At 34.2% G+C, this 14902-nt stretch overlaps 7 protein-coding genes across 7 annotated transcripts; 6 read left to right on the top strand and 1 right to left on the bottom strand.

The window, feature by feature from the left end:
• Positions 1–892: 892 nt before the first annotated feature.
• PEP12 (SNAP receptor PEP12) lies at positions 893–1777 on the top strand (the record flags this gene model as incomplete). Its single annotated transcript, XM_041552206.1, has 1 exon — positions 893–1777. The coding sequence occupies one exon, from the start codon at positions 893–895 to the stop codon at positions 1775–1777; it is 885 nt and encodes a 294-aa protein (XP_041408140.1).
• Positions 1778–2138: 361 nt separating this feature from the next.
• CYC2 (oxidoreductase) lies at positions 2139–3128 on the top strand (the record flags this gene model as incomplete). Its single annotated transcript, XM_041552205.1, has 1 exon — positions 2139–3128. One exon carries the CDS (start codon positions 2139–2141, stop codon positions 3126–3128), a length of 990 nt encoding a protein of 329 aa, XP_041408139.1.
• A 230-nt stretch (positions 3129–3358) lies between these two features.
• Positions 3359–6139, bottom strand: HIR2 (Hir2p; the record flags this gene model as incomplete). The annotated part of the gene is made up of 1 exon (XM_041552204.1): positions 3359–6139. The coding sequence occupies one exon, from the start codon at positions 6137–6139 to the stop codon at positions 3359–3361; it is 2781 nt and encodes a 926-aa protein (XP_041408138.1).
• A 677-nt stretch (positions 6140–6816) lies between these two features.
• Positions 6817–7581, top strand: CKB2 (casein kinase 2 regulatory subunit CKB2; the record flags this gene model as incomplete). Its single annotated transcript, XM_041552203.1, has 1 exon — positions 6817–7581. The coding sequence occupies one exon, from the start codon at positions 6817–6819 to the stop codon at positions 7579–7581; it is 765 nt and encodes a 254-aa protein (XP_041408137.1).
• Positions 7582–7944: 363 nt separating this feature from the next.
• GLO4 (hydroxyacylglutathione hydrolase GLO4) lies at positions 7945–8892 on the top strand (the record flags this gene model as incomplete). The annotated part of the gene is made up of 1 exon (XM_041552202.1): positions 7945–8892. The coding sequence occupies one exon, from the start codon at positions 7945–7947 to the stop codon at positions 8890–8892; it is 948 nt and encodes a 315-aa protein (XP_041408136.1).
• A 454-nt stretch (positions 8893–9346) lies between these two features.
• CUE5 (ubiquitin-binding protein CUE5) lies at positions 9347–10972 on the top strand (the record flags this gene model as incomplete). The annotated part of the gene is made up of 1 exon (XM_041552201.1): positions 9347–10972. The coding sequence occupies one exon, from the start codon at positions 9347–9349 to the stop codon at positions 10970–10972; it is 1626 nt and encodes a 541-aa protein (XP_041408135.1).
• A 1626-nt stretch (positions 10973–12598) lies between these two features.
• On the top strand, positions 12599–14293 carry WHI2 (Whi2p; the record flags this gene model as incomplete). The annotated part of the gene is made up of 1 exon (XM_041552200.1): positions 12599–14293. The coding sequence occupies one exon, from the start codon at positions 12599–12601 to the stop codon at positions 14291–14293; it is 1695 nt and encodes a 564-aa protein (XP_041408134.1).
• Between the last annotated feature and the right edge of the window lie 609 nt (positions 14294–14902).

Raw genomic sequence — 14902 nt, 5'->3', positions numbered from 1 at the left:
GTTTGCAATATATCTAACAAGTTTGCAATATGGTATAGCTACTTTAGTTAAACCTATAAGTTACAGTAAACAAACTGAATCTAGGGACAGAAATAAAAACGGGTATAAACTTGTAACCACTTCTTACAAATATGGTTTGGTGTTTAGTTTATGCTTACCAAATTGTTAAACTGGTTGTCTCTAGGCGTGCCGTCTTTTTCTCTTTCAGTCAGGCGAACTGAAATTTTCAATGAGTCGGTTGACTTCAAAAAAGTGACCACGAGCTCTTTAAGTTTATTAAAATAATGTATGTCGTTAATAGTGAGGTCTGGGTTACCCCTGTAGTGTGAGCGATGAATTGGAGAGTTGTGTATAGTCAATGACCACTACTTCAACTTACTGTGGTTGAACCAGTAACTGGCTATCAAGTTATGGAAATAACTAGAACAATTATAGCTATATTATAGTACATTCTTACAACAATATTTAGTCATGTAGGACATTAGTTACTTTGTGTATGATAGAATGGTTCTAAATGTTTGGAATCATTCTACAACTAAAACTATTTGTAATTATTACATGCAGACTTACTGTCAGCATTAGAACAGTATCGTTATATATATGTGTATGTCTTCTTCTGCGCTGTATAAAATCACAACGTCCCATCACCTGTAACATTATACTAGCAGTAGGCCACCCAGAAAATTGAACCTTCTATCACACAAAGCGAAATTAACGTAGCGCCTCCTAATGGAAGTATGGGTTAAAGGCACATACATCTAACCCAACAGACGGTCACTAAAAGGTATAACGAACTATATTTTAGATTTTTTTGCTGGATACCTGTATTATAATATTTATTTAATCATTTATTCAGGAAGAAATACCTGAAAAGTTTTTCCACCAATAAGTAATGATAGAACCATATTATACTGACGATGGAGAAGATGTATCTCCTAGGTATACCGATTCTCCAGAATTCGACGCCTTGAAGGATAAGATCACTAACCAGCTATTTGAAATCAATGGTCATATTAGTACGTTGAATCAGTTTGTATCCAGTTTGAACTCCTTCTTAGAAAAAGGAAATATTAATGTAAAGGCAATAGACAATATCGATAAGAAATCGGTAGATAAAATAAATAGAGTGACAAAATTAATCACAGAAATAGAACCTTCTCTCAAGGAGTTAAACCAGATAGATATGACCACATTAGATAGGACACAATCTATCTCTAGAGATAAATTAAGTAGAGATGTAAGATCTACTGCACAACAATTTCAAATAACACAAATGGCATTTACAAAGATAATAAAATCTATTAATAATAAAGCGAAACATGATTTGCATATGGATGCTAACGCAACATCACTTTTACAAGAACAAGAAAATGAACAAGCCGATATGCAGTACCACACTCATGATAATGGTCAAGTTCAGGTCCCAAAACCCAAACAGAGCACAATTGTCGTTGAAATGGATCCAATTAATAATGAAGAATTCACATATCAACAAAATTTAATTAATGAAAGAGATCAAGAAATATCCAACATCCAACAAGGTATGACTGACTTAAACGAAATATTTAAAGATCTGGGAGCAGTGGTACAGCAACAAGGTATCATGGTCGATAACATCGAAGCAAACATATATTCTGCGTCAAACAATACAAACATGGCCTCCGGGGAATTAGACAAGGCCAGAAGATATCAAAGAAGATCAAGCAAATACTGTCTCTACTTATTGATCGTTCTATCGGTAATGCTCTTTTTCTTATTACTAATCATATTCATATAGACGCATTGCATCCACATAACTTTTCCCCTCGTCACGTTTGCCTTGCATTATTTATTACTGTGCAGTTATCTAAGCAATATATTGAGATACACTGTACATGCAGTGTATGAACAGCCCGCGGTGTATAGAGTTACATTATGTACCTGTATTTATACTTACTTGGATTTATATATAAAAGACTAGTATAATGCGGGATATCATTCGGTTTGGCACTTCCGTTAAATATTCATTTATTTTTTTCATTTTTTTTATTGTTTGACATATCTGCTGATGTAATCAATTAGTTAGATTTGTCAAGAAAAGATCAGATTATTTTCAAAACTTTTCTTTGAGATTTGGATCTTCTAGTATATCGCAAATTATGTTCCTTAAGTCATTCACCAGGAGGTTATACGTAACTTCTTCGAAACCTGTAGTATCGAAGAGTTTCTTTCGAAGTTATGCTAAACAGATAAAATTAGGGATTGCAGGAACTGCAGCTGCTACAGTGCTGGGATTCGGGTACTGTGAATATGTGATACATACTACATGGACTACTGAATTAGATGAAGATCAATTTACTCGTTATAAAATTTCTCAAAGGGTCAATGTAGATCCCCACCATTACTTTCTGGAAGCTAAACCATTATCTGCACAAAAAATTAATATTTGGAAGAAACTTACCTCGAACAAAATATGGTCTCTGGAGGTTAAACAACCTGAAATCATGATTGTGAGGAACTATACACCTCTTCCATTGAAGTTAACTGTAAATAAGGATGACGAGTATCGATTACAAATTATGGATATTGCTAATGATGACACAAATGAAGGAAAGTTACTGTTTTATGTCAAGAATTATGATAATGGTGAAGTCGGCAGGTGGATGCGTAATTTGGATGTGGGAAGTAGAATTGATTTAAGAGGGCCTTTTATTGAATATGAACTTAACGATAATACAAAAAATGTAAATATGTATACCGCTGGGACTGGGGTCGTTGCTGCTTTACAAATTCTCTTGAACAACACTTCTGGAGATTCTAGGAATTTCACATGGATTCATACATCTCACGACATGAATGAGTTAGGTAAATTGTATCCTATGATGATCAATTTAAGCAAATCTGATAATATAAATTTAAAGTTATTCAACAACACATATAGTGTACGTGATAACATTGATGAATTGATGAAATTGACACCTGTAAATAATCAAAATGCGACGTATAACAAACAATTTATGGCATTAGTGTGTGGACCTGATGGTTTTATAAAGACAGTTGCTGGAGTAAAAATTAATTTGAAACAAGGTCCTATAGATGGTATTTTAAAAAGTCAAGGTTGGTCTAATGATAATGTATTTAAGTTGTAGCTTTTGGTTCAGTTATATTTAAAGTAATTTGTAAATAATTTTGATAATCCTGCATAAATTCTTCTTTTGTATGATTTGGTTGGAATATATTTTTTGTTTTATTTTATAAAATTGAGAGGTGTACTTAAAATTTAATAAAAAATATTTCTATAAACAATCATAATATCTAATATTAATTCAATTCGACAATCTTTTAAAAACTGGATTAGTTTGATCGTTCCAACCCATCCTTATATAGTCTCTTCAATCAGCCCTATTGCTGTTGCATAATTATTGGTAACTCTTTGAACATGTCTTATGTTAGCACATGCCAATAGCACAGATTTTAATAACTCCTTTCTTGTTTTGCCGCGCAAGACAGGCTTTTCGATATCTCCTTCATTGTATAACCATTGTAAGACATCATCCAGACGATCTGTATAGCCCAATTTTCCGAGACGTACGCAGTATATGACTAATAATTTTGAGAATTCATCTGTCTCTTCTAATTTTAAGCACACCAACAACCTATTTTCTAAATGTGCTAGAGTAACTATTTCTTCCATGTTTTCAAAACCTTCTTTCATTAAAACAGCACGAGCAAAACGTTGCAAATTCTTAACGCGCCCCTTACGGTTTAATTCATCATTAGTCTTGCGTTCCATATAATTCACAATGGAACTTGAATCACCTCTCACGTCAGATATGACGCTTTCGATATCGCTAGCGTTCCAAAAATCGTTACTTTTACCATCTGAAGCATTGGCGACATTTCTGAAAATAGAAGAGTTTGTTGTATCCCAGTATTGTGAACCATATGCCCACCAACTATCACTAACTAAGAGCCACATTTCCATGTCCTTATCAAATATATATCCATCACCATTACTCAAGGTAATTAAAGGTACCCCATTTGCAGTTACAGTACACATTGTTATATTTTCAGACCGTGTTAAAATATCATCAGAATATCTTAATGAGGGACTCAGTATAGGATATACTGAGTTTCTAGGAAATTTCAATTTCTTTTCTTCTATAGACCAGCAGTAGAGTTCGCCGATGCTAGTAACACAAAGGAGATAGTTACCACTTGCCTCTAAGAAACTAATTGGTACACCAATCATCATTGGGGGGAGTAATTTTTTACCACTATCAGAGTACACATATATAATCCCATCATCAGAACAACAGGCCCAAAAGAATTTTCCTGATGTACACATAGTTATGAATCTCGGTATAAAATCTTGAAACAATAGATTATCTTGTTCGGAGGTTTTAGAATTCAAACTTATTATCGTCGGTTTCTGTTCATTACCAGAACCGTTTTTAATATTCATTGTAAAATTCTTATTTGTTGAAGGCGTATATTTGAAAGACATTCTAATCTTTGGTGAAGCAAGTCTAATTCTTGAAAAGGAGATATTGGGGATGATTAATCCCGTATCTAAGAAATCCATAGGTTCTAATTCACGTTTGGATTTTTTAGGTGGTGGAGGTAGACCAGTACCATTTGCTTCTTCCTTCACTTTTCTTTTAAGATCCTTTGGTACAATGTAGGATGGTGGTGTAAATTCCATTCCCGATCCTTGTGTAACCTTTACAGATGGGTTTGTTGCCAATGTCTTGATTACTTGAGTTTTATTCTTCCCAATTTTCTTGACCAACGATGTAATATTTTTCACAGATGAATCAGTTATCGTTGGCGTTTCACTTTTCAATTTGTTATGATTGGGCACTTCTATAGATAACTCTGATTTGCCTTGTTCTGATATTTTGATATCAGTTTCAACTACATTTTTATCTGGTAATGGTGGTAAAATTATGTTCTTATTTCTTAATTCTATAATGTCGGTGTTTGATATTTTTTCACCTAAATCAATGGGTAAGAATGCAAAAGTATACAATATGTTATCATTTGATACCGCAAACAAAGTCAGACCATCGTTTGACCATACCATATCATTAATTGGTGTCTCGGATACTTGTAATGCATTGAATAAAGGTTTCATACGTTTAGTGTTCCACACCAATATAGTACCGTCTTTAACGCCTGATGTAGCTAATAAATTATAGCGTAAACTTGTATTCTTTTTAAGGTTTTTCTTTTCGTACATTGCAGGAGAGAACGTCAACACTTTACATGAGTTGGATGCTGGTGAAACAATTGTGGCAGCAACATTGTAATTGTTATTTCTGTCTAATAATACAGTTGTAGTCGCTGAAGTAGAGGAGAAAGTTGAGTTCGATGTTGAGGCTGAAGTTGATGCTGTTGTTGTTGAAGATGAGGACGACGTAGATGATGAAGATGGGCCCTTTATAGAATTAATAATAGGTAAATAATTTGCTTGTGGTGGCATAGTGATCTTATAATGTAAAGGTTCCATATGGACATACTGGGCTATTTCTTTTATTAGTTTATAGTTCCCTGATCTATTGAATTGATATACACGAATAGATCTGTCTGAACAAAGTATGGTAAATGTGTTACCAGAGGGATCTAATATTAACGTAATCGGTTTTATTGTTTTATCCAATATAATCTGTGTGAGTCTCTTATTATTCTTGACATCAAATATTTCAATTGAGTTAATGTTACTGCATAGGACAAATAATAATAATTGTTGAGTATCCAATTTAATATCGGTAATTATACATGGAGATTTATAACTTGATATTACATCTTGTTTAAACTCAGAGTTCTCATTATTCTCATTCCAATTATTAATCTTCAAAATTTCATGGTCTGAAGCAACAATCAATGTCTGATCAACACCACATAAGAAGAAAGCTTGGGTATCATTACCATTACCATCATTATCATTTTTTTTATATTTATTGAATTTTATTGGTAACATTTTTTTCCTAGCCAAATCCTTAATTGACAATTTATCAATTGCAGTATCTACCAGATCATTCACCGACCACACTATCACATGTCCGCCACTAGAAAGTAACAGTAACGAGTTATCAATCACGGTTACAGCATTCAAACGTTCTTCCCTCAATTCCAAGGGATATTTAAGTAATCTCATGTGCCCTATATATTTCCCCTTACTTTTTCTTGGTTCTTTTCTAATGCAATCTCACCCAGTTTAATACAATCAAAGTTTCAAATATGAATTCCATCCACTGAGTTTAACATTGCTCTCTCGTTCTCCATTGAATGTGTCCCTCAAGTTTCGTGATCCTAATATCCAACATCTTTAGATTAGATGTGCGTACCGCGATCATAAACAAACATCTGCCAGGTCTACTCACAGCGGGCTTGGTGGTGCTCGTCGCGACTAAAAATTTTCCATTTTGATTTTTTTTCTTTGGTTTTGTCGAGAGAGGGACAGAAATTTAGTGAAGTTTGTTGAAGTGAGAGGTACAACTCCACAGAAGGTTTGAGTTAACTTGGTCTAGCTGGGTATATTTTGAGGATAGTACTGATAGTCAAGGCTTTTAGTAACTGACCCGCTGTTTGTGTTTTGATTGATATTTGCCTGTATTGTTCTGTGTATAACGAGAAGGCAAAAGGGGCGTTTCGAAAAGACATTGTGTTTTAATTTTGATAGATATATATATACATATCTTCCTATTGTAACCGTTTGATAAATACCATTTGGGGTTTATATATATTTGACTGCTAAGTGCTTCAGACTGAAAAAAATAAAGAGTAATTTCTTCCTATAGAGATCCCTTATTTTCGTATTAGAGATATAGAATTATGGCAGAAGAGATAGAACAAAGATTGACATCAGAAAGAGACGTAAATATGGATAATGAAGACTCAGAGTCGTCGGATTACGTAGATATGTGGATTGAACTATTTCTAGGAAGAAAAGGTCATGAATATTTCTGCGAAGTGGACTCAGATTATATAACGGATCGTTTCAACTTAATTAATTTACAAAAGAGCGTTTCAAAGTTCACTCAAGTGGTTCAATATATTGTGGATGAACTTGACGAATCTACATTGGAAAACATGCCTCGTCAACGTCTAGAACAGTTAGAGAAGGATGCTCGTAAATTCTATGGTTTGATCCATGCGCGTTATATTATCACAGTAAAAGGTCTTCAAAAGATGTTAATCAAATATAAAGATGCTGATTTTGGTAGATGTCTCAGAGTATATTGTAATTTCCAACCTTTATTACCTGTAGGTCTTCATGACGTTCCAGGGGAAGATTGTGTGAAATTATATTGTCCATCGTGCGAGGATCTATACAACCCAAAATCTTCTAGGCACGCTTCCATTGATGGTGCTTATTTTGGTACAAGTTTCCCTGGTATGTTCTTACAGGCTTACCCTGAGATGACTCCAAAACATCCGGTAAAGAGATATGTGCCAAAGATATTTGGATTTGAATTGCATAAGCAAGCACAATTATCTCGTTGGCAAGAATTGCAACGTCTAAAACTTATAAAGAAGTTAGAGGACAAAAAAGTGGATTTGAATAAGAGTGGTGGTTATAAATTATTGGAGGGGTAAGTTGACAGACTACCTTCTTTCCGACTAATAACGAATAAATAACATGCAATAATATTATATAGATATATATTTGCCCTTTTTTTACATAAAGTAACGATCATTGTACCATTTCTACATACATAATAATAAACAAATAAAATTAAAATGCACTAACTTTGTACTAATACAATTATGTACACCATCATAATGAAAGTAATGATCTCGACAAAAAATAAATCGTAAATTCTGTCGTCCTTAAAGGTGGTCGCTGAAAGTGCGATTATCCTTTTGACTGGACCCTTTAGCACTAAGCGAACTAAAATAAGGAGAGAGACAAAGGGAAAGAGTTAAGGGACATTTAAAGTGGAAAAGATAAAGAGATACATGCAGGGGTACATACATAAATACAATTTGTATAATATTGAAAGTACTGTTTGTTTATTCTTTGCAGGATCTTTATTATTAACAACGATTACAAAGTGTATGCTATTGAGATCTGTTAGAAAAATGCACGTAAAAGCTATTAAAATGAGATGGGCCACTGGTGGCGATAACTATTGTTACTTACTAAGTACACACGACAAGAAGGATTCGTGGATTATTGACCCTGCTGAGACTCTCGAAATATTGCCAAAGCTTGATCAAGATGAAATGAAAAGTATTAGAGCTATTGTGAATACACATCATCATTATGATCATTCGCAAGGAAATTTAAATATGGTTCGTGAATTGAAAAATGTTGCTAACGAATCAGTTACAATTGTTGCGGGTTCGAAAGCATCTCAAGGTGCTACTGAATTGCCACGCCATGGTCAAAAATACACATTGGGTGATCTTGAGATTATTGCCATCAGAACCCCATGCCACACCCAGGACTCTGTTTGTTATTATGTAAGAGATCCTCAAACTAATGAACATGGTGTCTTTACTGGTGATACATTATTTACTGCAGGATGTGGTAGATTCTTCGAGGGAACAGGTTCTGAAATGGATAGTGCATTAAATAAGACACTGTTACAAAGTGTCGGTGAACCAAATTGGGGGTTGACAAAAGTTTATCCAGGTCATGAATACACAAAGGGTAATGTTAGATTTGTGCGTGATGCTATATATAAGAGTCAAGGTGAAAACAGAGCGTTAGATGAATTGGAAAAATTCGCAGATACTCATACAGTGACTACAGGGAATTATACCTTGAATGACGAATTGGCATTTAACCCATTTATGAGACTTGATGACCCATTTGTTAGACAAGCTGTAGGTGATGGATCTGGAGGGTGGGAAAGATCTAAAGTGATGGATAAATTGAGAGAAATGAAGAATTCCATGTGAACAATGTGCTATATGTACTATATGTACTTATATATTATTTTTTATGTATGACTATTTATTAAATAGTGAAAACAAAAATTATTAGAAAGATGGAGTAGAATGTACGATTGATAGATAACTTTCTAATGGAATGATCTTACAGACTTGATGCCTGTATATATATGTGACTACCCTCTGTCAAGTTCATACATTTTTGGTCTATCGTCATACTAAATATGGCTTTCCTTTCTATGTGAAAAGGGGAGACAGAAAAAAAATAGAGAGGAAGCTCAGAAAAAGAAAACAAGATCAATGTAAATTTCAGGGAAAAGGATAAGAACCAGGCTTTTATTTTTGAATTACATCTATTACGATTCAATTAGATTGATAGAATACCATTTTAAGATAGCATTGGTCATAGTACAAATACATTCAAATCTATTGTAACTCATATAAACATCCGAATTAATTACTGATGTCTGAAGAAAAGAGAGATTTACTAGCTGAGTCAGTAGACGGCAGTGATAACGTTCTGGATAATACCGATGCAGACAACACCGTTCCAGAAGGTGTTACATCTAAAGTGGAAGATACCACTGAAGAGGTAGCAGATGAAAATGATAAGGATGATACTAACGTAGGTGAAGGTGGTATTGTTCTTAAGGATGAGGTTCAAGATGAAAGTGCGGAAGAAAAAAAAGTTGAAAGTGGCTCAAATGGGATGAAAGTATTAGCCCCTGAACCAGTCTCACTGGATGACATTGAACCAGAAAGTCCATCTACTGTTGTACCAAGCAACGATGCAACTCGCAAAGAAGGTGATGGTAAAGATAACGATGATGATGATGATGAGGTACCACCTTTACCAACAAGACAAAAGCCAAAGGTTAAGGAAAGTGCACCAAAGGAGAACCCTCTATTGAAACAGTTAAAAGATGCGTTCCCAACTATCGAGGAAAAATATATTAAAGCTGTTGTGATTGCCTCAAAGGGGGCAATGGATCCTGCATTTAATGCATTGTTATATTTATCTGATCCAGAGGCAAATGCCGATTTTACATTACCTTCAAAACAACCTTCTCCATCTCCAGGTTTAGCCTCTAGAAAGAAACTGACTCAATTGGAACAAGATGAACTATTAGCTAAGCAATTGAATGATCAATATAATAATAGCTATAAGAGACACTCACAACAACGGAAGGCTTCTACTACTACAACTACGTCTAGAAGTGGTAAAGGAGACAATACTATCGATGATATGGATGAACCTATTCCATTTGATTCTACTAATGGTCGTTCCAGACAACTGCATGAGGAAAGATTGAGTGAAAGGAGAAGACGTTTGAGAGAGAATGGTGAGTTTAATCCTGATACTTATCAAGATGATGATAGTTGGGGTCAATTTGTCGAAAACGACTTACCTGAGATAACTGCCAGGGCCAATAAGTCGTTGCAAGATACTGCTTCAAGAGTTGGTAATTGGTTCAACAGGAATTTTGGTGCAGAGAATCAACCACAGCAACAACAGCAACAACAGCAACAACAGCAACAACAGCAACAAGGAAACAATGGACTTGGTTATAATGATGCTCAAATGAGAGAACAAGAAGATGCATTCAGATACTATGAGAGTCAACGTAACAAACAAACAAATGCTAATACGGGATATTCTCGTACAGAAGCCAATAAAACAACAACCAATGATTCACAAGCTGAGAGACCTCGATTCAATTCATTTGGTGCACGTATTGGTGAGGATTCTCTTGAGAGTCATGGTATTTCCTTAACGAATGATGAATTCTCAGATGATGAAGATGTTCCACCACAATTACCAAGTAGAGAACGTAGTAGAGAAGGTAATGAAGGAAACAATAATAGTAATAATGGGGCAGATCCAGATGCGTCAATGGTAACTAATGATAGTCAACGTGTTGTTTCACAAACCACATACATCGATACACCTGACAAGACTCCAAAGAAGAAATGGCAGCCTGTTTCATCTGAACCAATTGATGCTACGCCTACTAAAATAAATGCCGTTTCTAATAAAGCAACAGATTCAGACACAGACGACTTCATGATAAAAAGTGATGACGAGTAAATATAGTCATCTAAGCAAATATTGTCAAGAGTACCAAAAAACAAATCAGATAATACGTACATATATATAATTAAAACACAAATATATATGATTCGTAGTCTTTAAAAAAAACAAGATATGAACATGCAAGGTTCGTAACACAATAAGAAAATACCAATATCAGATAAAAAATAAATTTGTTTTTCTTCCGTTTGTTCCAGCAACTATTGTTAGCTACTGGAGGTTCAGATAATGTAGATAAGTTAATGAAAAATGTTTGTTCATCATTTGGTATTTCAAAATAGTGATGATGTAATATAGAAGTTACAAAATGCACAAAACCTTGACACAAGTACTCTTGAACCTTCAAGCGTAAATATCAATTCATGTACATGATCTGTTTGAATATCGATAACTCTTGTCAAGCATAATAACTTAATTAGAATTGAATGATAAATCTTGTTCTTATTAATAAACATATATATATATATATATATATATGTTTACATTGATGAGAAATTAAAATTTCACCGCAAAAAAATTTTCTTCGTAAATTCGCTGGACTGAATATTTTTAGGAAATTGATGTTGTTAGGGTTAGGGTTAGGATTAGGAATGTGGTCCTAACAATGGTTGGTTACCTATATAGAGCCTAAAACAGAGATCAGCTTAACTTTAATTACGAAACTGTGAGTGGATATAGCTTGTGTATAATGTTAAGTTGAACTAGTAGTATTACTACGTTTTATGTGAACAGAGTGTATGATCAGCACTAGGGTCCACTAATTCGAGTGAAGATGAGATGACTCCCGCCTCGTTCCAAGTGATCTCAGATTGTGGTTAGTTTACCGAACGCAACTCAATACGATGATGCTGTTGTTGGAACTAATCCCTTGACAAGCTACAAGCATAGCCCCTTATAGCGGTCTGTTATTCTAAATCTAGTCACATGCATATATATAAATATGTAGAAATATATAGATGTAGAGATGTATTCCTTATTTACTACTAGACATACCACTACAAAAGAAAAGAAAAGAAAAGAAAATAAGTCAGTACCCTTATCTCGTACTTGAACAAATATGCATACTCTTATTGCGTGATTTAGCGACTGTTTTATTCGTTATATTCATTGATGTTTATCCTATTGTGTTCTGTTCTCTGTAGCCTGTGCAATTTTTGGTTGAGGATTATCGCCCGCCCGAACAAATTTTTTTTTTTTTTCTAAGAAAAACAATCATTAAACAGACATTGGAAGAATAGGGAACTAATTCTTTGATAAAAATGGATTAGCATATCTTTTTATATAATGAGAGGGAAAGAGAATAAGTGAAGTCACTTTGATATACCATACGAATAGTTAACTAAGTTACTGTTTAAAAGTTGTTCTGCATATAAGTGTTAGCAAAATAGAGCTTGTTTGCAATTAGAATAAACTCTTTACAAGATACAATTCTGATTTCTTTTTCTTATAGATTTATTAAAAACAAATTGAAAAGGGACAGTCTGTGTGCATGAACATTTTCCTTAAAGGGAATCCATAATTTTTAAACAATATACACACCTATTTGAAGTAATAAATCTCAATTATTGAGTGTGTGCTACAAGAAAAAGTAAATAATTTTCTGCAAAAACAAACAAACAAGAAATGCAGAACATAATTACCCAGGTATCCCAGGATGGTTCTGGCGTGAGTCCGTTGCTTCATGATAATGGTATGGGTGCCAATAATCAAGAGTATTACGAAGGAATGGAAAATGATGCATATGGAAATTCTTTGATTCATTTGAACATTCAAGAAAACCATTATTTTATCACTAGGGATCAACTGATGTCGCTTCCTGAATCATTACTTCTATGTTTATTTCCATCTGGGGTCTTTCTAGATAGAGACGGTCAAGTCATTACAAACCTGACGCCCGATGATGAAGTATACATTATGAACTTCCCACCGGATTGTTTTGAGTATATTATGGAAGTGTTCACTAGGGCTCATGACGATATGATAAATCATCCGGTTGAGAAATTGTTTGCACGTAACTCAAGTAATAATTTGGTGAATAGTGCAAAGGGGTTTTTCGGATTCAATAATGGTAGTGGTAGTAGTAGTGCGAATGGGAGTGGTACCCCAAATGAACATAATATTTTACATCAAAAGCCTGCAATTATCGTTCTAAGGGAAGATTTGGATTATTATTGTGTTCCTCAACAACAATTCAAATTTGAATCAATAGGAAATGTGAATGGCGATAATGTACATATGGACCCAGAGACAATACGTGAAAATAATAATGATTTATTGCATCATTTCATGGCTCAGATCAAAATAGCTGCAGGCAGTTATCTAGCGAACAAGACATCTGTGTTCCAAGGTTTATTTTCATCTAATAGGCTCAGATATCAAAACAACAATTACAATTCGTCAGGTAAGACTCATCATAATAGTTCAACAACAATGGCTAATGAAATGGATCTAAGCAAATTGTCCAGTAAGAAACTTGGTCCTGCAGAACAACATCTAATGGACATGTTATGTTCGTCAGGGTTCACTACTCAATCGATATGGGGTAATCGTACCCAAGAAGCCGGTAAGACTGTGATAAGTTCATTATCATTATGTAGATTGGCTAATGAAAGTACAGAAATGTTTAGAGCCACGTACAACGAAGCTAAGTTGAAATGGGAGATGGAGCATGGTATTAATGGAAATGGTGATGCAGAGACACCATCTGAAACAAACCTATCGGCCACGGTATCTGCCTCATCCTTAAACTCTTCTACAAATACAAATCATCAGCATCATAATAATAACTATAATAATAAGATTGGTTCACGTACAGTAAGTGGTAACAATGCTATGAAGACTTCATCTACGTCATCTGATATATCTGCAATCTCTAATAAAGATGGAAGCCACTCATCAAGGAAAGATAAGAAGAAATCCAGATTTTCTGTATTGGCAGATAACGTTCGTTCTCATTCGTCATCAAGAAACAGTTCACAATTAAAATTAGGCGGTAGTAATATTAACATCAGTGGTAATCATGCAAAACATTCACCAGAATTACCAAAAGTATACGATTTGGTACCCAAGCCAGATATCAACGAAAAACTGTTATTATTCTGGAGAAAGCCTGCCAGAAAATGTTGGTGGGGGGATGAAGAGATAGAATTAAATGTAGAGATATATGGGACATGGGCCGATGATAAGCATACTACAATTAGATTGAAATTACCAAGTATGACAAATACAGAAGCCGAATTAAATAGGATTAGTGTACCTGTTAGATTACATATCCGTAGAGTATGGACTTTAGAATTGAGTGTGATCGGTGTACAGTAGTCAGTCACCAGCACAAGCAAATCAAAACAATAAAAAAAGAGAAAGACAGATACATAACAAGCTGTTTTTCCAAATAACATACTTCTTGGATTTCCTTCCTTCTAAATTTTCAACATTTCATTACGTACAAACATTCTTTATACATACATATATACCACAGTCCAAACAAATATATATATATACTAATATAATGCTATTAAAAGCGACCGAAACCTGTCAATATGAATGAATGATGATTTGTTGATGTTATTAGCATGATTATTATTATGCCTTGCAGGAGACACTATGACCATTTGACGGAGTAGAATATATGCGGGAGAACAAAGCGAACAAGGATCACACATATTACTCACTGTAAGGAGAAAGACAAAAAAAAATACAAATCAAAAGGAAATATAAATTTTAATAACAGTTATATTTTAAAGGAAAAAACAACTCATCTCTTGGCTGAAGCAATCAAAGGGTATCGCTACAATTTCTTATACGTCAGAATAAAGTTGCTAGTTGCTACGAATATATACAAGATAATTAAATAAAAAAATATTGCTTTATTTTTATTCTTCTCTAAAGAGGTCAGTTTATCAGTCGTCGTTTGTTTTTGAATAGGAA

This window comes from Maudiozyma barnettii (assembly GCF_903064755.1).
Source record: "Maudiozyma barnettii strain CLIB 1767 genome assembly, contig: KABA2_09, whole genome shotgun sequence".
In the NCBI taxonomy this organism is placed as follows: domain Eukaryota; kingdom Fungi; phylum Ascomycota; class Saccharomycetes; order Saccharomycetales; family Saccharomycetaceae; genus Maudiozyma; species Maudiozyma barnettii.
Note: the sequence above shows the minus strand (reverse complement) of the source record. Positions and strands in the feature narration are given on the sequence as shown.